The following is a 27,834-nucleotide window of genomic DNA, read 5'->3' as shown; positions in this document are numbered from 1 at the left end:
ATCAAGATGGCTGCTTCTGTGTCAAGGGTTATGCTTCGAGCTCCTGGTATTTTAACATTCTTTTTGTTTAGAAACTGATTATTGTTTGACCACACGAAGAAAATTGTACTTTTGATCTTGTTCCATGTGATAAATTTGGAATATTTGTATGAGAGCTTTAAACTATGAGGTAAATGTGCCCGTTCAAACATATGATACTGATAAGAGAAACTAAAACCGGTGAAGGGCAATCTAATTGTACATACTTTTGAATGATAAAATTTCAGGTTAGTTTTTCGTGATTATGCTCGGAACCGAAATATAATCAAAAGTTTCAGGATAGTACCTTTCCATGATGATATGTACTCCGTGAAAACGTTTTAAACAACTAGTAGTGACCTACATTTATTATTTTTAATGTTTACGTTGTTTGAAACCTCGAAAGTAAACCTTCAATGCATCAAATCATTTATGGATTAAGTTTAAAGTTCAATAGATAATTAATTGTCACAACAACAATTAAATGTTTTCACTGACCTCAATTTTTCCAAACTTAAAATTAGATTAATATTTTTGTTAATAATGGAAATAAAAAGCTTTCTATTAGCATCAATATTTTTGCAGATGATTTCAAAATGATGGGGGTTTTTGGCAACCAAAAAAAAAGTTAAACAGCTTTTTAAAATAATTTAGATCAGATTTTTTAAGGGAACGAGGTAATCATTCAGTGTTGAAAAAGCCAAGTGCTTTGTTTTTGTTTAAGTCGTAGAAAGCTGAACTTTTTTTACAGGGATCCATTGGGTCTATCAAGAAGAAGCAGTTGTTGATCTGAATGTCTTAATCAGTCTGGACTTTTTAAGTCCGTAGCAAAGGTGCTCACAACGTGTCATTTAGCAAATTGCTGGAGTTGTTTTAGGAAGTGTTTTCAGGGGTACAGTGAAGGAAGTAGGGGTTTTAACTTGGAATGCACCGAATATACTGTGGTTGGTTATTTTCTATACTGCAGTAACATGTGTAACAACTGAAAACTAAAGTTGCCATTACAATTTTTTTTAAAAATTAATTATTAAACAACTGAGGATAATTATCTTCTGCATGTAATTGTTTTATAAAAGGATGTAAAGTAAAATATCATTAACGAAAGCTTAATTTTTTTTTTCAGCCAAGCTAATAAAACAGAACTTTGAAAAGGAAAAAATGGTTAAAAATGATACACACATTGTGGAATCACCCATTAAATAATTATTTTTTAAAAAATCATAGAAATCTACCATCCAAATAAAATGTCATCAAAGATTGTATTAATTTAAAAAATCCCAACCAAGTGAATATATAAAGTTATCAATTAAAAAGGAAATATGATAAAAATAAATTAAAGCACCAGAAGCAAACATGGCTACAGCATAAATGCTATTTCTCTGTTTGCACCAATTTAGAAAGTTAACAAGTCCCCAAGTACTAACAACTGCAAGTAGACAAAACAACTGCAGTAGGTACCTGTAATAGAGAATAGGATTCTCCAGTTTTAAAAAAAGTACATTATAAAAATGCTCTAAAAATTTCCCAGCCAAAGTAGTTACTAAAATTTGAGGTAATCAATAGCTTTTATGGAAAACTTTAAGATTGTTTTTTCGCTGTAATCTGAACTACCATAACCCATAGAGCAATTTACTCTAGCTGATTTATGCTATTTTCATCATGTGGTACTTCTAAGTGAAGAAAAGTGAGTGTAAAAATAGGGTCTTTAATTCCTCAATTCATAAATATTCTATTCTTAAAAAAATGTTGACTTTTTCAACTAAGAAGAAAACATAAATAATTTTCTTTCTTTAAAAAAAAAAGAAGCCCCTAAGAAAAAAATGAACAATTTAACGACCTCGAAAAATCTAGTTTGATATTAAAACTCGTCATGATAATAATAGTGTGTTACTTACTCATATGGGTTGAAATAAAACCAAGTCAACCATCTTTTATTATCAGTCACTTAAAAATTATTTTTTTTAAAATTTTGTGCAAAAGAAATTTTTTTTAGATAAAGATATGGCAGTTTTGATACTTTAGCATTTTCTTATTCTATTAAGGAACTAGGGTGTTAAAGTTTAAATACAAAAATAATTAAGTCATTTGAATTTACGTATAAACGTAATTTGTCATTTTTATTGTCCCTGTTGTTTCATATAATGTTCTGTTGAATAGTAAATATATTTATGTGCAGTTTTCATATTCCAGCTTTTAATGCATTATCCTTATCTTTCTTTTCTTTATTTAGTTTTAAGGCATTTAAGTGTGCGTAGTTGTTATTCCAATACCCGTGGAAATTTAAAGTTAGACAAGAATACTAAAGTAATTTGTCAAGGTTTTACTGGGAAACAGGTAAATGTTTTGTGGATGCTATATTTTTTTAATTGAGCTTTCTTAAATTTTCAGAAATTCTTCTGTAGAAAACTCTCATTGATGTAAGAGAAGAATGTAAACTACCTCTTGTTCCATACCTAGGGCTGTGTAATAGTTTTTCTTCTCTCTCTCTCTCTCTCTTTTTCTTTCTTTTTTAAGATCTATATCTAATCATTTAAATAAAACATTTAAACCACATTTAAATAAAGGACTTGGTCATTCCTTCTTCTTTGCCAGTAAGATGACCACTTGAAGAATTGTCCTCAGGTTTTAAGTTATGTTTTGGATTAGGCTTGGACTTTTATTCACCTATTCAGTACATTACCGCCTTACAGCCAGGACTAAGGCAGAAATACACCATCAGCTCAGTCAATTTCAGCCGAGGACTGCAGTTTCGTGCTTATTAGCACTCATCAGCCCGGCATAGGAGTGACTGAGCTGGAGGTGAAAAACCTCTTGAGGAAGCCAAGAGTGCCAAACAAACTGGTAGCTAATGCAGAATTAGCACTCACCAGACGAGTGACCGAAACAATGGTTCGGTTCATCTCGAAGATTGAAGGCAAGGCATGTATATTCAGTAGGTTGTCGCCCTATAGCCAGCGAAGGCAAGGCAGGTATATTCCATAGGTTACTGACCAATAGTCATACAAACAAACTGGTAGCTAATGCAGAATTAGCAGTGACCAGACGAGTGACCGAGACAATGGTTTGGTTCAAATCGAAGACTGTCTATAGTGTGGTAACCTACTGAATAGACCTGCCTTGTCTTCAATCTTCGAGTTGAACCGAACCATTGTTTCGGTCACTTGTCTGGTCAGTGCTAATTCTTGCATTAGCTACCAGTTTGTTTGGCACTCTTGGCTTCCTTTAGAAGTTTTCCACCTCCATGCACTCATATGCCGGGCTGATGAGTGCTAAAAAGCACGAAACTGCAGTCTTCGGCTGGAATTGACTGAGCTGGCGGTGTATTTCGTGTTTTATTCACCTAGTTTTCAAATTTAATCAGTGTAAAGACATAACTATCTTGTTTAGTATATTTTTACGTAAAACTTATGCTCATTGCCCTTTAGAGATTATGATAAGTATTTTTAAAAAGACTGAAAAAACAGCCCGCCCATCCCCCTTATTTTTTTTTCTTTCCTTTTTCAAAGGTCAAGTTTGTCAACAAAAAAAGGAGTGTTTTTTGAAATTTAAAAATAATTACTGTCCCATAGCTCTATGGAAAACCATGGGTCTTCCAATTTTTTATAAAATCCAAATAGTTATGATTATCTAGTATTCTTATCTAAGAGAAGGGTCTATGTTAAATAAACTTGAAGCTGTTAGTCTTTCGAACAGGCCCGATATTTTTTCCAGGGGCAAAGGGCTAGGGGGCAGGGGCTACTCAACAAAAATAAAATCAAAAAATGCATAACCACGCCCATTAACAAAAAACATTAATTTGCTGAAGCCCCCCCCCCCTTACAAATGATGCATCTGCTTCTTAGATGTTTTTACTCTCATCTTTGCCACTAGATTGGTTGGCTGTTTTTTCTAATTCGCTTTTTATACCATTCACATTTTTATGCCTTAGGCAACTGATTAAATAAATTTGGTACCAATATAAAAATTATTTAATTCATATCTATACATGTACATCTGTCGATGTATACTTATCTAATCTATCTCTATAATTATTAATCTTTTTGTGTCTATCTTGATAACTATCAATCTCTGTATCTATTCATATCTATATTTACTAAGCTGTATTGTTCTATTACTTTGAGGTAACATTTTCCACATCTATCTTGTTAAATTATGATACATTTATCTTTACCATTGTGGCAACACAGTACTTTTACTATATTTGAAATGGTCGTTGCTGTAGTTTCGTTATATTTTCGCTGTTGTCCTTTTCTAAATAAAAATAGTAAAAATGCATCTTGATCTCTAATTATTCTTCAAGCAACATAACAAATTCACGGAGTTCACTTAACATGGTAGCAGAAGCAGTAGTTATTGAAAACTATTGAAGATCCAGAAGATTTGTTAGTAAGTTGCTTTAGAAACAGTGATATATAAGAGAAAGAAAACTAATATGGCGTATGCAAGAAGTAGTGATATTGGTATGCCGCTTTTCGATGGTTCAGATTACTTTAATTGGAAAACACGAATGATGAAATTTTTGCAGTTCAAAAAGTGTAAGGAAGTGGTTCAACGAACAGTTAATGCTAACGATGATCGAGCAAAATGGGAAGAAAAAGATGTTCAAGCAACAAATTATATTTATGGCGCTATCACAAATAAACAATTAGAATACATCCATGAATGCGATTCTGCGTTTGAAATTATCGCCAAATTTGACACAATGTATTTGAAAACTTCCACTTCTTTGCAAATTGTACGTAGAAATAATTTAGAAAATGTGAAGTTAAAGAATTATCCAGATCTAAGTTTATTTTTAAATGACTTTGAAAAGTGTGTGAACGACCTTAAACAAGCCGGTGCTACCGTAACGGAACAAGAGAAATTGAATTATATGTTAAGAGCATTACCATCAAACTATAGCCACATTGACAATTTAATTGACGTTTTACCGGAAAAGGATAGAACAGCTGAATATTTGAAAAGCAAAATTAAAGCGAAATCGCTCGAGGAGAAAAATGATTGACGAACGTGCGCCAATGGAAAGATTAAATGCTTTTAAAATTGAAACAAAGAAATCGGGCCCACGAGGAAATATTTGTTACAACTGTGGAAAAGCTGGACATATTAAAAAGAACTGTTGGTATGGCAACAGCAAAATGAATTATCATCACAGGGGTTACAAAAATTATCGTGGACGAAGCCTTGCAAATAATCAGGAACGAAGTCAAAGTTTTGGTAATCATCGCGCACGTGGAGCGAACTTTAACCACAGTGTAAACAATAATCAGTTAGAAGAAAATTTCCACACTACAATAATTGAAAGCAACATGTCAAGCTCTGATGAAAGTATTATGACAAATAGAAATGAAATTAACTGGATGCTGGACAGTGGGTGTACCGATCATATAATAAACTAGGGGGCTATCGCCCCCTGCTCGCTATCGCTCGCCAACCCCCGGAACTGCTTACGCAGTTCCCTGTGGATCGCTTCGCGATCCATGCTCGCTTCGCTCGCTCGCTGTATGCCAATACATTAGCCTAGCTAAAATTTTCCGTAAAAATTAAAGTTGGTAATTGCATTTAGGTCACCATCCATTTAACCAATATGAAAATTACGTTCATAATGTTAATTTGTCTGCTTTAGCCAGATTTTCGACAGTTTAACTTTGCTGTATGTAAGATGACTGCCTTGGCAATGTGCACAACTTTACCATTATAGATACAAAAGTGTCTGTCATTGCTTTGGAGAGATTGCACTTCTACCTGTTGGTCCGCGGAAGGTATTTTATTTCCCTTCTACCACCCATTGGAAAACAAATGAAGGCATTCCCCTATCCGCCACCTGGGGACGCGCCCTCTAGGGGTTACAGGCTCCCCCGAGGGATGTATTTACATTATTTACACTCTTATATATATTTACACTCTTATATATTCTAATCTGAGAAAACTTCCTCATATACACAATTAAAAATGTCCCGTTTGGGAGCCACAACTGACACTGCTTCAAAAGATCTTGTTCTTGATAATGCCACATAGAGCTGGCCATGACTAAAAACAGGCTCAGAGAGCACCAAACATATTTTCTCAAACGTTTGTCCTTCTTGTTGTTATTCTGAATCCTTGCCACGTCACGAACAAAAAATGGTTTAACTAAAAACGCGAAAACTCGCCAAGGCTACTTTGCTTGCACAATACTAAAACTACTATAACCCTAAACAAATTTGGCGAAACCTTTCAGCTGAGAATAAAAGGAATAAAGTAAATTCTTTCTCGGTTATTCATTTTGAACTGAACTGTCGTACTGAAGCAGAGAATAGACGACGCTCAAAGCGCCTACGCGTTCAAAACAACATTGCCGATGAACATGATTGTGGAGCAATGTGTGAAGAATGCGAATTTTGTGGTGCTCTTTATTGGCAGAAAGAGCGTAATACTGCAAATAAATATACTAAATGTTGCCATGACGGAAAGGTGCGGTTACCGGCATTGTGTGACGCACCTGATCTGTTGAAGGAACTGCTGACTGAAAATTCCCCAGCCGCTAAAAATTATCGGCAGCGAATCAGAGAATACAACTCTGGAAATGGCTCGTCTTAAATTGGATTCAAGAACGGTTTCCTGCCTTCTTTGAGCTTTTCTTTGCTGATTAAGGTTGAAATGGGCCACAGCCCGACTCAAACTCATCTCAAAAAAAAAAAAAGTTCGTTGAGTATTCTGTGATTCAAGATTTCAAAACAACGTAGAAGTTTGTTTACATGATTTATCGGCGAAGTGTTGCCAACAGAGGTTTAGAAATTCACCCCTTCATTTGCCGGCACGTAAGAGAATTATATATATAGATAGTGATGAATATTTTGAAGAGCAAGTAACATTGAAGGACCCAAATAAAGTAAAAGTAGGAGACGGAAGGTTGTTAGAAGCGACAAAGGTTGGAAATATTAAAGTCTCTTTTCCTGTTTATGACATTGAATCAAAAGTAACTTTGAAAAATGTATTTTATGTTAAAGAAATGAAGGCAAATTTATTAAGTTATTCGAAAATTACTGACAATCATAAAATAGTTTCAAAAGGACGGTTTTCAAAAATTTATAATTTTGATGGCACATTATTAGCAATAACGAAAAAAGATGAAAGATTATACAAAATAGTAAGTAATGTTTCAAATAAAATATTTGCAAATGTTACCAATAAAACACTAACATTAAAAGAAAAGCTACATCGTACATTTGGACATGTAAATTTTAAATATTTGGACATTATGTGTAAATTATAGCAAATTGGCAAAAGTTTGGTGTATTAAGTCGAAGGATCAAGTCTTTGATTGTTTTATGGAATATGTAAATGAAGTTCAAAATTTAACTGGAAAGATGATAAAAGAGTTGAGATGCGATAATGGTAAAGAATATATGAATAATAAGATATAAAACTTTGCTAGAGAAAAAGGAATACAGATAAAGCCATGTCCACCATATGTACACGAATTGAACGGCACAGCCGAAAGATATAACAGAACAATAATGAATATGGCTAGATGTCTCCTAGCAGAAGCAAAAGTTGATCGGCGTTATTGGCCTGAAGTAGTTAAAACAGCTGTTTATCTGAAAAACAAGACATTGACAAATACTGAACAGAATAAGACATCTTATGAAATATTTTTTGACAAAAAACCTTCTGCAAAAGAATTAAAACTATATGGCAGTAAAGAGTATGTCAGAGTACCAGATGAACAAAGAGAAAACAAATGGGATAAAAAGGCTGTATTTGGAATTTTGCTTGGATATTCGGAAGTTGGATACAGAGTTTTGGTCAATAATAGAATAATAGTTGCCAGGCATGTTGACATTGTTGAAGAAGACGGTATGTGTGTAAACTATGGTGATGAAGATGACAGTCATGATACAAATGATAGGACACTATCTGAAGAAGTGTCAAATGGGCAAAGTAATAAAAAGAGTTTCAAAGCCAATGCAAAAAATGATGATGAAATTAAAAGTCAAACGAGACCGAAAAGGCAAGTCAAACCACCCGTTCGATTCGATGAAGAATTCGGATATTATTGTGTTTATGTGAATCTTTGTGATGCTTCAGTTCCAGGTAACTTCGAGGAGGTGATAAAATGCAATGAGGCTATTCGACGGAAAGAGGCAAAGGACATAGATATGAACAGTCTTGTCAAAAATGATTCTTGGACACTAGTGAGTAAACCAGAGGATAAAGGCACTGTATATGTGAAATGGGTGTTCAAAAGAAAACCAGGAGATACTACTGATACGAAGTCAACTACAGGATTTGAAATTGAATTATTTGGCAATCCTGTTTATTGGAAATCTAAAAAACAAAATTACATCTACCTTTGCAGAATACATTGCATTATCTGAAGTTGTGACAGAAGTAAACTTTGTAAGAAATGTTGTTAATGATATTATCGTTGAAATTGTTAAGATTGATTCAGAGTCAAACATTGCTGATATCTTTACTAAGTTGTTAGAAAAAATTATATTTACTAATTTCAGAAAAATGTTGAAATTGATAGAAATTTTGTTTTTTGGTAGAAAACTAAATTAAATTTATGTTTAGTTCAACGTTTTGGATTTATATGCATAAAAAAAGTATATTATTTAATAATTTGGACATTTTTTACAAAAACGTTGAACGTAGTTAAAAAAAAGAATTATATTTGTTATGTTTGTAATTGGTAAAGATAATTGTAAGGAGGCATGTTAAATTATGATACATTTATCGTTACCACTGTGGCAACACAGTACTTTTACTATATTTGAAATGGTCGTTGCTGTAGTTTCGTTATATTTTCGCTGTTGTCCTTTTCTAAATAAAAATAGTAAAAATGCATTTGGATCTCTAACTATTCTTCAAGCAACATAACAAATTCACAGAGTTCACTTAACATATCTACCTCTATTTCACTATCAATCTACGTATGTATATCTATCTCTATATTTTGTCTATACGTCTCTACATCTGCTTTTATCTATATAAATATTAATTCTAAGGAAACATTTTCAAAATTTATCTACTTATCTATTTCTGTATTGTTATTAATTTCAAGAAGGATTTTTTTATGTATTCCCCACCTCTCTCATGGTGTTTATAAAAATTTCTCTATGCTTTTCAACTTTCTATTTATATCAATGTTCCTTAAAAAATGACAAATATATAAACTAAAGTGAATCACCATTAAAAAAACTCTTCCGTTTTCGAAGTGAAATCATGTTATTTTTCTACTGGTGCCATCATCAGAAAAGGCTGAAAATCAACTGCAACGCAAAGCTTGGATCTTGTTCTGCATTTAGAAAGCTAAAACTAATTTTATTGAAGGATGCTTTCAAAATTTTTTGATATTACAATGATTTTGTTCTTCCACATTTGATTTTAAAAAGCAGCATATTTTACTTGTGTCAAAGTACTGTTATACTGATTTTTTTTTTAAATGTTAACTTTTTTTGTTTTGCAGCCCAAAATAAAATGAGGCAGTTTTTAAAGTGAGAAAATCTAAAGCTGGGAGGGGGGGGGGGGTACTTTTTTCAATGAATTTGTACTTGGAGCAAAAATCATTTCTAGCTTTCAGATTTAGTAGAAAGAATTATAATAAATTAGTTTAAATTTTATCACAATGAATTCCACTCTTTTATTATTACTTCTTTCTTAGATTTTAAAAATAATTTTACCATTGTAAAATTTTTATGCTTCAAGTCTTCCAAATAATTTAATCAAAATCCGTAATGAAATTCCAAAAAGTGCAGAATTCTTAATGTGTATGTTCTATTTTGAAACAAGATTGATACTTGGGTAATTCATTTCTCGGCTAAAATGCTTCTCATTACAGCATTCATATGTTTATGCATGGGTGCCCATACGGAGGGGCGAGTGTAGGCTCAAGCCCCCCCCCCCCTTGAAATGAAAACTTCCTTGCTTTTAGTACTTTTTTCTTTACAAAAATGTAAACACATTTTTTCCCCGGCCATTAATGAATAAGTTATTAAAAATGCCAAATTTTAATCACTCTAAATTGTACTGAAATCAGTTTCCATGGGGAAAATATCCTGCTAAACCATAGAGAAAATATCTGAGCCCCCCCCCCCCCCCCCTAAAATTTTGCATATTAACGCCCATGTGTTTATGTAAAATGTTGAATTAATCATGTTCCTGCATCTTATCATTTAAAAAATGTATAACTGACATTCAATGTATGTTCTAAATATTATCTATATTGTAGGGTACTTTTCACAGTCAACAGGCAATAGAGTATGGAACTAAATTGGTTGGTGGTGTTTCACCTAATAAAGCTGGTTCAAAGCATCTGGGTCTTCCAGTGTTTAAATCTGTGAAGGAGGTTGGTGACTTTTTTCCCCCATCATATTGTATGTTTTGAAGAAATGTATCTTCTTCAATTTTCTATGTTTTTCTTTCTAATAGACTATAAATTTCTAATAAATTCACCTATAAATTAATATGAATGTTGTTGTGGTGCATCTTATCGCTACACAAGAAAATAATAGGTACTGCAGGTCATTTAAAAGGAAATTGCATTCAGTTTCGGGCCCTTTCAAAAAATTCTAAAATTTTAAAATGAACCTTTCACAAAGTTTTGTATTCTGAAAATAGACAGTAGCACTCCATAGAATCTGTCGATAAAAAAATTATATTTTTTTAACTTATTTTGATTAAATTTACCAACAATTCTTTTATTTTCACTTAAATGTTAGTAACTGTCTTTCCTTAAGACTAAATTTCACAGAACAAGCACTCTCCGTCCCTTGTCTAAAGCTACACTCCTTTATAGCTTAAGGATTCAAACCCTGGAGGAGTAGCAGTTCCACTGGAACAAAGCCGAAAGCAGATGAAGAGATTTTATATTCTTCCTTATTGTTTGCCTACCTTCATGTGTTAATGACAGATATGAAACTATTTTCATCTCTGGTCATGGCCGTTTTCCTCATTACATAGATAGGTTTTCACTTTCTGATTCACCCAATTGCTTCTGTGGAGAAATTAGCTCTTCAGTACTTTATCTTTTTGAATGTCCCTTAACTTTATACTGTCACATTCGCAAAATAAATGTTTCTCCTTTACAAAAAATATTAAATTTGTGTTATCTTGCCCCAGGAAGCTGAATTAAAATGAATTTACTTTTTCTAAAACTTTCACAGGAAGATTACCTTTTCCAAAGTATGTTACTGTATATACTCGCATAATAAGTCGATCTCGCGTATAAGTCGAGCCCCCTACTTTTAGGAGAAAAATCGGAGGGAAATCGAAAACCCGCGTATAAGTCGAGTCCCTACTTTTTGGGGGGGGGGGAAATGGGAGCGTTTTGCCGCTAATTTCGAATTGAAACGTTTTTAAAGAGGAAAATTAAAAGTTATAAACATTTTTTTGTTAAAAAACGTCCGATTTTTATTTTTTTGCATCGAAAGGGTTCACTTTTGCGATCGAGATTTTTGTAAAGGGTTCGATTTCGCTATTGTGATTTTTTTTAATTGTTGCTTTTATTTTGATTTTTTTATCAATAAAGTTTTATGCTGTAGCCATATTACATCATTTTTTAAAGAAAAGTGCATTAATTCACGATTATCGGGGAAAAGTCGAGAATACAGCGATCTCTGTACTTTTCGCAAAGTCGGCCGTTTACTGCAATTATTTATTTATTTCAGTCAGACCATGTAAAATTACAGCAGAATGTTTAAGCATTTACTTATTTAGCATCTGCTTAAAAGGGAAGGATTAAAATCAGGAAAATGTTCACATTGTCAAGTGTTTAGTGTTTTTTCTAAGAAAAAATCAGCGAAAATTTTCGGAAATTCTGCCCCGCTTATAAGTTGATCCCCTGACTTTAAACCTCATTTTTTGTAATAAATTTCTCGACTTATATGCGAGTATGTACGGTAATCTATACTAATATTATACAGAGAGAGGGCGGATTTTTTTGTGTTTATATGTTTGAGGTAATCATCCGGAACCACTGCACCTATTTGAAAAATTCCTTCACTATATGAAAGGTGCTTTCTTACTGAGTGACATAGGCTATAATTCGAAAAAAAAACAATAAATAGTTCTGTGTTTATTCCCATTTAGGCCCAAATTTCACATTAATTCCTGAATATGGTAGTGAAAAGTTACTTGCACATATTAATGTTATACATTGTTGAAAAGGGTGAAATTTTCCGTGTTCTAAACAATTTGTTTCAATGCTGTAACTTAATTACGGCTGGAGTAATTTGCGTATTTAGTTCGAACTTTTTTAGGCTTGGCTAAAATTTAGGCACTACTTTCTTCATTAAATCTATCAACAAAAAGTCCCACAGTTTTCTTTTTGACACCATTGTTAAAAGCGATATTTTTTACTCCCGATCTCTCTCGACCTATGGTCAAAAAACTTAGCTTCTATCCTCAAAGGAAGCGTTTTTAAATCAAGTGCGAAAAATCATTTTGATACAGGTTGAACCATTTTATTTTCCCGTTTCCACGGTTACGCTTTTTGAATCCATTGTTTCTTTCCTTATTTTGCATTTAATTTCTTAAACTTACTATATCTCGTGTTCCCATGGTTATGTTTTTAAAATCTTTCGCATTTTAATTTCTTAAAAGTTTTTTAATATCTCTCGTCATTGTTTGGATGGGTAATTTTGCTTCCCCCCCCCCCTTTTATTTAAGCCTGATTGTTGAGTGTATGTCACTTGACACAATTTTTATTCTCAATGTAGACCAGGCAAAGCAGCTTTTAATATATAAAGATTTGAAAGCTATGTTAATGTGATTTTTTACTTTCTTGTTTGTTTGGCGAAGCATTTATTATTGCCAAAGAAAAAACATCCACTTCACTCTCAAAAGGGCTGAGTTCTGGCAGCAGCAGCGTGGTTGCTTTGTGCGTTAGACGCTGAGCAGTTCAGTCTAGGATTATTGTTTTAAAGCAACCGTAAATGTAATTTATTGTTTTGGAGATTTGTTTTGAAAGAAAAGAAACTTTTGATTTGTTTTTATCCTAGTGAAATGTACTGACATTTTCTTTTTTTTCTAAGGATGATTTTTGAATGTTCCACGGGATTTGTTTTTTTTTTTCTTAGGTGAATGGATTATGATAGCGTGGTTGCTGGGCGAGTTTAGCGATAAACAATAGAGTTGCGGAATTATTTTTACATTTGAAAGATATTATTTGATGTCTCTTTTTGTTTATTTGGCGAAATATTTTAAATTGCAGTAAAAACCGCTTCACTTGCTAAATAGAGTTTTAAAGCAACTGTAAATCTAATTTAATGATTTGACAAAAAGTTTTAAATTCCGAAGAAACTTTAATAGTTTTTTTTTTTTTTTTTTTGAAAAGGTGTGTACGCATTTTATACAAAGAAAAATGATCATTTCACATCAGAGGGGGAGGGGGCGTCAGTTTTTTTAATTCAACGGACTTCCATTAAATTTTTAGCATGGGCATCCCTGTGTGAGTACTGCTAGTATTAAATATATTGCATCATTCTTACTCATATTTATTCCATAAATTTGCTAAGATATCAGATTAAATTATCTTTTGTTCTTCAATATATTATTTACTTTCAATTTTCACCAACATCTCACCACTGCATTGTTTTATCAAATAACATTTTTTTTTTTAATCATACACTTCTATAAAATATTTATTTTGAGATTGATTTTTGCTATGCATGGAAGTATAATGTCGAAAATTGTTGCACCTGTAAAAATTTCTTTAACAAGTTTTGCCTGTTTGTAATATTATGTTATTATTTTGTATTAATTGATTCATGCAAACAAAATTTATAATGCGTTTACTTTTTTACTTTGTACAAATTGTTAATGGGTTGAGTTGCTTGGAGACGATCTTAACGCAAATTGGTCACTGTGTTTTTTGTGTGTAATTCTTATGTTGTTAGTATTCTATATTGTTCAGCTATATTTGTTTATTGGTATTCATATTGTTTATCTGCATGTATATGGAGGCAATTGGCAGTGCTGTTCTCAGGTCAACCAGAAAGTAGTAGGGTATAGGAAACCCTAAGGTAACATTCTTCGCATCTATAAGCATCCCCCCACCTTTTTGTTTTTCAGAACCATGCCAGTAAATAAAGTAGGACTTTTTTAAAGTTCATATCACATTCACTCAATTTATTTTAAAACTTCTCTATTGCCAAATGAATGAGACATAGCAAAACACTCTGAATTCAAAGCTTAAATTATATCATTTTTATAAATGCATTAATAATATTTCCAACCTTATTTTTGTTAATGGGCATACATTGCCCATGTAAATAATTGTCACTGTAATCAGATGAGCTTTTATTAATAACTAGAAAATCGCCCGTCAAGATATGATGGATGAAAATTGCTTCTACGTTTGAACAAAGCCATTGCCTGTTTGGTGATGTTTTGATAGTTGAAATGGTAACCCTAACTCCAGTGGATTAACCCTAAACTCCAGTAGGTAGCGTTCATTGTTGACCATTTTTTCGTTTCTTCATTCCCCTGAAATGACAGTCTTACCAGTAAAACAGTTAAGTTACCGAATGAGTTAAGCCTTGTCACAAAAAAGCCTTTCCCTGCATGTTAAACATTACCAGAACATATTTTCAAATTATCATGTCGTGGCGTGAGTTTCATTGTTGAAACAACGCACGGTACTCAATAATTGGCAATTATATATATGAGGATACTGAACATATACCCATAGTGCAACATCAATACAAAAAGTTATGTTAGTAAAAATAATTATAATTATTTGGACAAATATTTCATTCAAGTTTTAAATCTGTCAAATTTTGACAATGAACATCTTTTTTAATTTAATCTTATAATCTCTCTAAGAGACTGTCCATAAATGATATCATGCTTTGAGGAGGGAGGAGGGTTCATGAAATTGTTTTTGCGAGCAACTGAGGTTAACATAAAGTGTGATATCATGCATTTTTTAATAAGAATCTGTAAGTGCAAAATATTGCAACATGTGACAAAGGGGGGGGAGGGGGTAACATGAAGTGTAGCAATTGGTGACAAAAGGGGAAGAAGAGAGTCTTGGAGAAAAGTGTGATATTATTTATGTATAGACAATCCCTAAATTCTAATAAAAATGTCAAAAATTTATCCATTTACTTTTCCTAATTAATTAAATGTAATTTAGTAAATGCAGCAATTAATCCTTGTATGAAGAAGAAATATTTTGAAAAAAAAAAAGAGATATATGCCCTTCCTGTTTAAGTTGGCAGTATGCTACCTGAAAATAATCTTTTGCCATTTGCCTCCTAGTGATTAAACATCGTACTTTGGCGACCAAATAAAGAACTTAACCGTCCACTTTTCAAAAACCCTACCTGCCACTGATAATTGTTGTTACTTAATTGATATTTTTCCCCGAAACCATGTCATTTCTATTTTGTTGCTCTTAGTTTCTGATAAAAAAAATTAAACTAAAAACTTAGTATTCCATGGGTCGGAAAAACTATTATTCACTTCTCTCTCCTGGCTCTACCTCGCCCTCTACAAATCTTGCTAATACAAATTTGCGGACATGCACAATGTTTTGAACTCTCCTTGGAGGTATTCAGTAAAATACCGTCCATTAGCCAGGGCTAAAGCAGAAATGCATGAAATACGCCGCCAGCTCAGTCATTTCCAGCCGAGGACTGCAGTTTCGTGCTTATTAGCACTCATCAGCCCGGCATAGGAAAGTGACTGAGCTGGAGATGGAAAACAACTTAAGGAAGCTAAGAGTGCCAAACAAACTAGTAGCTAATATAGACTCAGTCACTTCCTATGCCGGGCTGATGAGTGCTAACAAGCACAAAACTGCAGTCCTCGACTGGAAATGACTGAGCTGACGGTGTATTTCATGCATCTCCTTGGAGGTTACGAAAAAAAGAAAGAAATGCAATTGAACAAAATTGCAGCTAGGCCTGGTATGCCAATATTTTCTTCTACAGCTTATCTTTATGTGTAGTGCCTTTTTGTTTTCGTAAAAGAAGAGTCCTTGATAAATTGGTTGCCACTGATAAAGTGGTTACTAAATTAAAAGTATCTACTAAAAATTAGAATTTTCAGCTTTACAATATGCATAATCTGTCACCAGTGGGCTTTTTTTTTCACTAAGTACTTAAAAGTTCAAAAGTCTGTGAAAACACCTCACTTTTGTTTCTCCTGAAGCTTTATGAACCTTAAAAAAGGAATTGGTATTTGTAATGTAGTGTAACCACCCTGTAGTTAGTAGTAATATTAAAAGAAATTGGCTGAGGAAAATAAGATAAACATGTTGAATTATAATGATAAGTGTCGGTAAGTTGTGCTAATAGTATTTTACCTCGTTTTTAACAAACCGTTACCGTATATATTCATCAATATGCATTTATTATGTCTTATTAATGTAACATTTTTTGCTCTTTATTGACTTGCAGTGAGGCAAGATTTATTTTTTGCCTAGGTAAATGAAGCATACTGTCAGATTAATTTAAATCTTGCTCATAATTAACTGAAGTTATAACAAAATGCTCATCTCAGGGGCTCCAGAAATAATTAAAAAATAAGCAAAGTGGTCCAGTAAAATATCATGAAAAACTGCATACAGCTGTTTGTATTTTTTTTTAATATGAAGATGTTATTCTAGTGCCATATTATCTATTTATTTTTTTTAAAATAATTTAGGCTGTTGAACAAACTGGGGCTACAGCTACAGTTATCTATGTGCCAGCTTCTGGGGCAGCCACTGCCATCCTGGAGGCCATTGAGGCAGAAATTCCATTGGTAGTTTGCATAACTGAAGGTATTCCACAGCAGGATATGGTACGAGTGAGGCATAAGTTGACTGCACAGAATAAGACCCGTCTTGTGGGCCCCAACTGTCCTGGAATCATAAAGGTAAAGTCTGTAAATTGTATGTCACTTTATTGAAGCAGTTATTAAGTGTGCTTCAACTATTTTTTTATACGTTGAATCTGACATTAGATAACTATCTATGACCTCTTCGAATATGAATCAGTTGAATGTGTTCATTATAATATTGCTTTAAACTACCCATTGTTTATGAGATTAATAAATCACTATACTTTTTGTAAAGTTCCTTGACAATGATTTCATGTAGAGTAGAGGGAAAATCAAGCAGGTAGGCAAATCCTCATCCTTGCTGGCTACCTACTTGGCAAATTAGAGGAGATTGCCAACTGTTTGTAAGCTTTTATTGACTGGTGCATTCCATTCAAATAGATGTACTACTCTGCTCTGCATTACTTGTAAAATTGGAAACATTAAACAATTTATAGAAATTATGATAAAAAAAAGACTACACATGCAAAGGTTTTACGAACTAATCCAATTTCTTCATCGAAGTGCCTAATTTCAGCGGAAACTCAGAACCAGTGCTAGAAACTACTTCTATTGCTTGGCCTCAGCTTATTTCTCCATTATGAAGAAAGATTGCAGCCAAGTATTGCCTCCCAACAGATCTCTATTGAAAATAATGTTCCACCTTGCTTAAAAATACATATATAGAATCGCATCCTCTGTTTAAGGTCATTTTCTTCATAGTTCAATTATTGAATAAAATTCAAAGAATTGAATTTAAAAGAAAACTGTCATCCTTGAAGAACTGTTACTCTTGTTCCTCTTCAACAGTTGTAAATGGAATGAATAGTAAATTATGACAAAAAGGACATTTTTCTATCCTCCATTTTTTTTTCCACTAGTAACTATTTTTCATACCTTGCTTTTTAATTCCAAAAGATAGCATTTATATTAACATCTTACATGCTCTCTGAACTTATAGTGTGATGAAGTGTATTTATTTAAAGAGTACTGTGTAAGCAGGAGGAGAGACTGTAGTGATAGAGTTTATCCGATGAAGGGCTTCATTAAACTTCCTCTTGAATCTATATATCAAAGCCTGAAAGGCATAAAAGTCTAAGGCTTTTTTAGAATATTCTAAGCCCTAACACACACACACACACACACACACACACACACAAAAAAAAAAAAACTATATTGGTTAATATGTTAGGAGAGAAAAACTAAAAATTTTTTTAGATAAGAAATAAATCTGGTCACTAATAGAAGGTTGCCTAGTCTCTCTTACGGGAATTTTTAAATTGTGTCCATTTGGGAGAAAATCGGTACTTTTGAAAATGGTAGTTGACAGAGACAATCACTGTACAGAGGAATCGCTGTTCATAAAAGTTTTACTGTATGTTTAATAATTGGTTCATAGTATTTACGAAAAAATGCTTTGAAAATGATAGTTTATGCTATTTTGTGCATTACTATTTTTGCATTGCTATTTTTTGTTATTCTTTCTTAAAGCCTAATGCTTGCAAAATTGGGATCATGCCTGGACACATCCACCAGACAGGAAAAATAGGCATTGTGTCACGTTCTGGTACTTTGACCTATGAAGCTGTACATCAAACGACAGTGACTGGTTTAGGTCAGTCTTTGTGCATTGGTATTGGTGGAGATCCTTTCAATGGAACAAATTTTATAGATTGTTTAGAAATATTCCTAAAAGATCCTGAAACAGAGGGTAAGTGCTTTGATGTGAAATATTTCTTCCTATTAGAACTTTTAATTTAGCTACAAAATGTAAGCTCTCCCCCCCCCCCCCATTCTGATTTCAAAACATTGAAAACCTAGAATTATAAAATTTCTTATGCTTGTTATTGTGCTGATTCACATTTAAAAAATGTTTAAATTTTTAAACTACATAAAAAACTAAAATTCAGAGTAAATTACAAAATATTCATTTAAGCACAATGCCTTGCAAAAAGCCATTGTTTATTAATTAAAAACTTACAAAGCAACTGTTATTTTATGTAATATATATAATGCTTGGTTATCCAAGGAAGGGGGGGACGTATTAAATGTCCATGGACAAGCTCCATTTTTGTTTTGAAACTCCCAGTTCTCCTCCTCATCAAGACTAAATTTCAGACTGGTAGATTGTCTGGTATCTACTCTTGTATCAACAACATGATTCGAAAAGTAAATCTTTTCTGCCATTTAAATATATATTACATTTTAGCATTTTATTATTATTGTTTTTTTTTTTTTTTAATAATCCGTCTCAGAAAATTGTAGCAAATATGACACTATTATTTAAGAAATTTGTGTATAAGGATATCAAGAAGATAAATTATGTCTACTAGTTTCAGTAAATATTATTATCATCAATATTAATGAAACATAAAAATTAAACTTTAAAATAAACAATTTTTTTTTAAATTTCAACTAATGTTTCATAAAATTGATAAAATTTATTTTGCAGGCATAATTTTGATAGGAGAGATTGGTGGTGTTGAAGAAGAAAAAGCAGCTGAATATTTGACGAAACATAATACAGTATGTGTTTTCTTTTTAAAATATAATTAAAATACAATTGAGTGTTAATCTCAATTTGTGGAAAAGATACTGTAATAGGTTTTATTTAAAAAAAAAACAAATACAGAAGTTTTGATTTCAGACCATTATTAATTTAGACTGTGTCTTTTGTTGTATGTGAAGTTAAAAAAAAAAAAAACTATCAGATGAATGCCAAGATGATAGGTGCAAGACCTTCCATCCCAAGATGGTTTCCCCTCTTGAGGAATGTGCCAGAACAGGAAATTCAATGAACAAGGGAAGAGGGAATGGACAGAAAGGAAATTCAATGACTTTCCTTCCCCCCTTTAATCTCTATCCGGTTCCGTAACCATGCATTTACATCTTCCCTTGCCTTTCCCACGAGCTCTCACCTTTCCTCCGTGGTCTTGTTTCATTACTTACAATTAACTACTTGATCACAGACCTGGCAGTAGATTCTCAAAACAGCATTTTTTAGGAACAATCCCACCACACTTTTCCCAAACATAAATTTATCTTCCAGTGCAATTCATATTTTAATGTTTTTCTGTCACCAATTGTGAGTTTTTTTGCATTTGACTTTTTGAAGGGTTTCTTTCTTAAGAACTTGACATTGTGGTTTCTTATGAGATCGCAGTTTTATTGGTGCGTACTCATTCCTTTAACTTTGTTTCTATCATCATATATAGTGATATTTTTGCCATTAATTAAGAGACTGAAGATCTTTTCAAGCTAATGTGAGCATAACTAGTCAAGTAAAAGTAAAAAATTCAGTTATGGGCACACATGACCACAATTAATTTTTCAGCCATTCTTACTCAAAATTATGATAAAACATAAGCTTAACTAAAAGTAAAAAATTCAGGCGTAGAATTGTTCTCTTTATTATATTTATTCATTTATTTTTGTTGTTGTTGAAATTGATGATAAAACATAAGCTTAATTTGGCAAACTATAAGTAAAAAATGCAGCAGTAGAATAGCTGTATTTGTTATATTTCTTCATTTATTTTTGTTGTTGCTGTTTGGACGCACCTTTCAAAGGCAATTTGTCAATTATTCATTTTTTAGTTTTTATGTTATTTGATTTAGTATGTTGAAATTAGATTATATTGTAAGAAAAATAAGTGTTTTAATATTGTTGAATACTTTTTTGTGTATTTTCGGAAGATTATTGAATTTAGCTAGACCATTACTAGTTTTTAGTATGCCCATAACTTAACAAGTGTGACCATGACTAGTCAAAACAGTGTATTTCAGTTTACGTCAAAAAAATCTATAGATATAAATAATACAGAGAATTATATATGTGTGTTTATATGTATGTATGTATGTATTTTTCCCTATATAAATCTACAACTTACATAGGATCTTGACCAAATTTGGCAGGGAGATACTTTAGCACCTGAAAAGGAACATAAGGGGTTTTAAATGTCACAAAAGAACCGAAAAATTCAAACTTCAGTTTAAGGACCAAAAAATAGTGTTTTCTACAATATGAGGGCAAAAAAATGCTTGCAAAAATTAAGATAATATATCCGTAGAAACCTTAAATTTTTCTGCATTAGATAAAATTTGTTCCAATTTTCCAAGGTAATTGGAATATGAATTATAACTTTTTTTAACTAATTTCATCCTAAAATGTATGTAAGCTTTCAATTAAAAATTCATTGTTGATCGCAGTCATTGTTAGACAATACTTTTATTAAAATTTATAGCATGAAGAAAATTGAGATAAATGATCTGTTGCCATTTTTTGCTCGAATATGAAAAAATAAAATTCAGGCTTTTGTTTTGAGGCTTTTTTCCCTGTAACCGGGGGTTTTAAAATATTTCCTGTTTGGTGATTTTTCCACGATCTGTCGGGAGTTTTTAAAACTTTTTTTTTTTTTTTGGTTCAAGCTTGATTGTTGAACACGCTTCACTTGACATAATTTTTATTTTTAAGGTAGACTGTTCAAAGCTGGATGATGCAGCTAGTATATATCATAGTTTTAAAAAAATTAATGAAGGTTTCACTGCTATAAAAGTGAAAGTTCTAACACCATAGGAATTAGTTTTTTACATGTACTAAAACTCTAACATCACAGCTCAACAACAATCAAAACTTCAAAAATACTCTTAACCATGCCCATTACTAGTTATAAGCCCTATTTATTTCTGGTATTCCACCATTTAAGTAAGTTTATTATCAAGTCAATGTTTATAGTTCACATGATTGCAGATTTAGCCAGTTGGTATCTTATTATCGTGTTCTTAATTATAGGGTTCCAATGCTAAGCCCGTAGTATCCTTTATTGCTGGCCTGACTGCCCCTCCTGGTAGAAGAATGGGTCACGCTGGTGCTATTATATCTGGTGGGAAAGGAGGGGCTCAAGAAAAAATTGAAGCTCTAACTTCGGCCGGAGTCGTTGTCACAAGATCGCCTGCTCAAATGGGCTCCACCATCTTGCAGGTAATTTGTGCTTGAAAGTGCTGCATTTTCCCCAATCCCCTCGGTATGACAAGATTCTACTGTGTGTGTGTGTATATAAATATATATTGGGTGATTTGGTTCCAAAACATTGTTCCGGTACTACTTTTCTGGAAAAACAAATTTTTCTTTCTTGTAAAATTGGTCACAACTCAGGATTCAATTGGTGTTCTGGCACTGAAAGTTTTTATGCATTCACAATATGCAGTAAACTCTTGATTATCCGCGGAATAGGGTGGCAGGGTAGGGAGAGGGTAAGGGAAAACTGCGGATAATAGGTAGAAAACGATACTACTGTATACAATAGCTAAAAAATATGAATAACACTCACTCATACATTTAAATTATAGCTAAAAGCATTGCTACATTGCAGCTACTCACATTGAATGCAAAATTTATATACAGTAGACGCCGCTTAATGTGATCACTTTGGGACAAATACAGGGTGAGTTTGATCGAATCTGCCATACGAAAGGGGGTGATAGAAGAGCCCAAGCGGAGCATAGAACCACCCATTATCGTGTCCAATCCTTAACCGTAACCGAGTTTTGGTAAATTTAAGGAAAATGAGTAAAAAAACAAAATTTTGAGAAAACGACCGATTTCTGAAATTCCTGTAGGACCTACAAGGAAAATAAGTACATATTTGGAAAGAGCAGACTAAATCCTACAAAATGATACCTTTCGCATTAAGATAGTCGCATTTTACCGAGAGCTACAGGCTTTGAAACATTGGACACACTCAGAATTAAAATGGTGCCAACGTTTTTAATCGACATTTTCAAAAACAACCGTAAGAGCTACAATCGGGCAAATCTACCAAAAACTGGCCCATTTTATTAGTTTTCATCAGATGCTAGAACAACAAATCATATTGGGCTTCAAGTTCAGCTGAAAGTCAGGCTTTTGTTTGAAACAGTAAAAATCTGCATTCGTTAAAAAAGGAAAACCAGCAAAGAGTCGCACTTTTCTGTTTTGAATTTTCTGTTTCACGATAGCATGTTGCTTTCTTTGTTTAAGAAAATGATATTTTTATATAAAAATAATAGTTTTAACATTTAATTTAGAGAAAAAACACATGAGATAACGATTCGTAGAAATAAAAGAAGCATTACTTTCCCGTGCTTTTCACAAAGGGAAAATCAATAACAAAAAATGTTACACCAACATCGATTAGTACATTTAATAAACCTTCAAAATTTACAATAGCTGCTGAAATTGGTCCCTGGAAGTTACGAACTCGGAACCACTGAGGATGGCTGCCGCAGATGCAGCCGAAAGGTTTGGAGAATATACACTCAGACCACGGCACAACAGCCCGGAATCCTTTCATAATATTGACACCGGCCGTGAAAGCCTTCACTCTTACAAAGTAATGCTTCTTTTATTTCTACGAATCGTTATCTCATGGGTTTTTTCTCTTTATTAAATGGTTAAAACTATTATTTTTATATAAAAATATCATTTTCTTAAACAAAGAAAGCAACATGCTATCGTGAAACAGAAAATTCAAAACAGAAAAGTGTGACTCTTCGCTGGTTTTCCTTTTTTAACGAATGCAGATTTTTACACTGTTTCAAACAAAAGCCTGAATTTCAGCTGAACTTGAAGCCCAATATGATTTGTTGTTGTATCATCTGAAAGCTAATGGAATGGGCCAGTTTTTGGTAAATTTGCCTGATTGTAGCTCTTACGGTTGTTTTTGGAAATGTCGATTAAAAATGTTGGCACCATTTTAATTCTGAGTGTGTCCAATGTTTCAAAGCATGTAACTCTCAATAAAATGCGACTATCTTAATGCGAAAGGTATCATTTTGTAGGATTTAGTCTGCTCTTTCCAATATGTATTTATTTTCCTTATAGGTCTTACAGGAATTTCAGAAATCGGTCGTTTTCACAGAATTTTGTTTTTTTTTACTTATTTCCCTTAAATTTACCATAACTCGGTTACGGTTAAGGATTGGATACGATAATGGGTGGTTCTATGCTCCTCTTGGGCTCATCTATCACCCCCTTTTGTATGGCAGATTCGATCGAACTCACCCTGTATAATTAGATAACAATAACCAAAATAAATCCAGGACGTATAAAATGATTTTTTTCAACTAAGAAGAATTTATTTTTGCAACCGTGAATTAAAATTACAATGACTCAACTAAACACAGTTTTAAATTAAAAATTACCAAATTAGCAGAATGGAAGTATCTGAATCATAAAAGGGAAAAATAAAATGTGGGATGTTGAAACACACAGCAATAAGGTGAAATAAAATATGACTGTTTACTTGTGCATCCTTTTCCCTGAAATTCGTAAACCACATTTTCAAGCAGATTCAACTTCACCATCTTTTCCAGCACAGTTTCACTTGTTGTTTAAATTTTAATTTAGCTTCACATTGTTTTCAATCTTGTCACGATTTTTTAGCCACTTGCAAAGTAATGGCTGAGAAATGTTTAGTTCTTCTGCAGCATTTCTTTGACTCATCATAGTTAAATTATCAAAGCGTTTTAAAATAGTAATTTTTTCTTTGACAGTTAAAATATTGCACTTTTTCTCCATGGTTAAGATGTTTGACTGTTTTAGGGTGAAGTTTTAAGGTAACTGGACAGGGAGAAAAATTCTGCTTTACTGATAAGAAGGGAACTTGTTTTCCTGGAAGCTACAAAATTGAGAGGAGATCACCATCTGCAACCATTCAGCTCTACATCCATACCTGCAACATCTCCAGCGACATGTTGCAGGTTTTGCATGTGCAAACCAAAGGATCTTAGGGGTAGTCTGGTCACTGAGAACGAAATGTGTTGTTTCATCTTAATATATAAAAATCTTCTGTGTGGACGTTTGTCACCATAAGGCTTTTAAACGGCTGGATTGATTTTGATCAAATTTTTTGTGTGTAATTAAATTGTGGCGAGCATGGTTTCAAAGCGCGATGGATCGAATCGGAAACGTTTTTGTTAATTAATTAATTCACTTAAACATTGAACGGTTATATCTCCCAAATGATTAATATTTATTTTAACCTATTGTTGAGCAAGAACTGAAATAAATATTTAACAAGGTGCCAAAGAACAATAAGAAACCCAGCTCTGCTTTTTGTAATGAAATTTCCTACTGTGATATGTCAATTGAGAACAGATAAAACATAGGGAGAGAGTGAAGCCTTCATTTCTTGAAAGCAACTATTTTAGGTCCCGTGATATATTTTAATGTTAAGTACTGAAATTTTCACACAAAATGCGTGTTCTGTCGTTGTAGTTGAACCATGTGACCAGATCGGCGCTTTAGGTTTTCCTAACTAAATGATCAGAAAATACTGTACATAGCAACATTTGTTTCTCAGCTCAAATCCATCTGAGTTTTGGCACCAATGTCCAGAATACTTTAAGAATTATCAAACTAATCAGTACATTATTAAAGGAAACGACGAAACAAATTTTATTTCGTCCAGATAAATTATAACAGGGTAGTTCTGTACACAAAAGATCGTTGCAGTAGAAGATCTTTATCTTTGGTGGAAAGAATAAATTAGGCAATGTGTGAAGTTTTAAAAGTTTTCGTTTAAAAGATCGGACTGCTAATTGTTCAGAGTTAGCTTTTCACACAGATCGGCTGGATTACAGTAACGTTGTGGCTGGGCGACTTAGGCTATATACAAGAGAGTTGCGTGATCATTTGTTTACATTTTAAAGCTACTCTTAATGTAATTTATTGTATTTTTGTTTATTTGGCAAAATATTTCAAATTGCAAAGAATTGTTTTTTTGTTTTTAAAGAGATTTTAGTTCAAGAATGTGTTTATTTTACATCAGGAGGGGGGAGGGAGGAGTGATTTTTGCTTAGTCAGAGAACTGTTTTTACCTTTATCATTTTTTTTAACGATATCCTTTCGATTGTTTTATTCTTTTTCATATGGGGATGTTGCAGCGGGATTTCCCGTTTGTTCTAGATGGGTAGTTAGTTTTTTACACTTATTATCTGAGGACGCTTTTTATCCTTTGAGCATGGCTGAAGGAACAAACCATTAAGTACGGGAGAAAAAAATATTTAATAAAACAACTGCTCAGTGGGCATCAGATAAATCAAGTTGTAATAAATATACGCATTCTGATACCAAGCACAGCTTAAATCACGTTCTTTTTACTTATTTTTTTTAAACGGTTCAAACACTTGATGGTTTATTGAAATTTTTTAACTTTTTAATTTACCGAGTTTGAATAGAGCAACGTCTGTCAGGTCCTCTAGTTCCATAAAAAGTTTACACTACTATTGAAAACTGCAAAATGCCACACAGAAAGCTAGTCTTGTCAAGGTTTGCCATTGCATTTCTGTTAATTGAGGAACAAAAACGGAAAATTTGGAAGTTTATGAAAAAGTGATAACAATAAACGAAGACTCTGATTACGATTTCCAACTTTTTTAACACGTATTAACACAAAAGTGTTCTGGGACTTCGTGGTACTGATAACAATAAGCAAATGATAACATTAACCCTGATCATATTAAGCGGCGCCTACTCTGTAAAAAGTAAAAACCAACAATAACCCAATCATAAGTTTTAAAAACATTTAACGATCATTTTAAAAAAGAGAGAGAAAATAACCGCGGATAATCAAGAGTTTACTGTATATATATATTAGGGTAGTCTTTATTTATACGAGTTTTTTTTTTTTTTCGAAATTCAACAAGTGATGCCCCCTAGTTTTGTGACACTATAATAAAAAGTAATGTCTGCAAAATTTAAACTCAATTGGTCAATAATAACACATGCCCCTACGACATCAAACTTGAGCACTTCTGATTATTTTCCCACAAATCTTCGAGCTTTTACTTCAGACCCAGTACATTGTTTCTCCTAGGTTTGCAAAATATTCTTACAGTGAGATAGCACTAAAATTAGTCTTTTTAATTACCTTATATCGTCTAAAGATTTTACGTTGAATAAGAATGAAATAGTGCTTTAGAAACTTTACCTTAATCCTATGCGTTTCTCAATGTATCTCGATCGTGTTTATTTACTTCCAATAGTCTTGGACTGTCTGTAAAATAAATTGCTTTTGTGACTCATATTTGGTAAATTGGTTGTGAAATTTTTTGATTAATTGTTCTCCTCTTTCAGTTGTTACTTTATATCCTGTAGAACATTTTAATCAACTAAGGTGTGCTGGTGCTACAGACACTACAAAACATTCAGCTAAAGGGTCTCATCCACTATAATTGATTTTTTTCCTCATTTTTCGTTAAATATCTTGCTTTCTTTTTTTTTTTTTTTTTAATGTAATTTTAAGCAAAAGTAATAAGAATCACAAGAAAAAAGAAGAAACTTTCCCCTGGGAAATTCAACTAACAATTTAGTGTGAGAAATTTGACTTTTTACTTTTTCCGCATGAAAAAGAAGTAGGAATTTGTTAAGATCCTTTTTGAGTCCCAAAATGGGAAGTCCACTAAATTCACAATAAAAATTAAAAAACCGCACAAAAAATGCAGGAGCAAAACCTCCACAAACTTAACCTTTATCAAATTTTGATCACCAAAACCACACCCTGAAGTTTTGTAATTAATGTAGTTATAAGTGATGAATTATTTAAAGCTTAAGAAATGCAACATTTATTTCTATTATAACTTGCATAACATTTTTATTGTTTATTATAATGTATTTTTGTATGATTTTTAAAAACATATTGATTTTTGTTTTGTTTTTTAAATTAACTTGATTTAACAATTAATGTGGTGTAGAAAGATTTATTAATTCTTACCCTTTATTTTAGTATGTCAAACCATAATTTCTGTGATGCTATTCATAAAGTCCAATTAGCAAAACACCTGACCCTTCAAAGGAAGCCTATCCATCCTTTTGGATCTCATGTCTGCAACTTTTCCTGGAATTTTGTACATTTTTCTAGCTCTCATCCTAAAATTGGCATTCTCTTCTGACTGAAAATTAGCTATCCGTGACTATCAAAAATGTTGTTGATGTTTTTAATTTGATAAGTTGTGCTGGAATAAATTATTTATTTATCCCAAT

The 27,834-nt window shown here is 32.6% G+C and overlaps 1 protein-coding gene across 1 annotated transcript in view; it reads left to right on the top strand.

Annotated features, from left to right (window-relative positions):
- The window catches only part of LOC129219730 (succinate--CoA ligase [ADP/GDP-forming] subunit alpha, mitochondrial-like), a 27,956-nt gene extending 123 nt beyond the window's left edge, over positions 1 to 27,833 (top strand). The window contains exons 2-9 of the mRNA XM_054854017.1: positions 8 to 46; positions 2,249 to 2,352; positions 10,235 to 10,351; positions 16,657 to 16,869; positions 18,304 to 18,523; positions 19,265 to 19,338; positions 21,604 to 21,792; positions 27,578 to 27,833. Of these exons, the coding sequence (XP_054709992.1) occupies positions 8 to 46; positions 2,249 to 2,352; positions 10,235 to 10,351; positions 16,657 to 16,869; positions 18,304 to 18,523; positions 19,265 to 19,338; positions 21,604 to 21,792; positions 27,578 to 27,592 (971 nt within the window). The 3' untranslated portion in view covers positions 27,593 to 27,833. The remainder of the gene's footprint in view (positions 1 to 7; positions 47 to 2,248; positions 2,353 to 10,234; positions 10,352 to 16,656; positions 16,870 to 18,303; positions 18,524 to 19,264; positions 19,339 to 21,603; positions 21,793 to 27,577) is intronic.
- Position 27,834: the final 1 nt, after the last annotated feature.

Source organism: Uloborus diversus, chromosome 4 (assembly GCF_026930045.1).
Source record: "Uloborus diversus isolate 005 chromosome 4, Udiv.v.3.1, whole genome shotgun sequence".
In the NCBI taxonomy this organism is placed as follows: domain Eukaryota; kingdom Metazoa; phylum Arthropoda; class Arachnida; order Araneae; family Uloboridae; genus Uloborus; species Uloborus diversus.
This window is presented reverse-complemented; position numbering and strand designations above follow the sequence as displayed.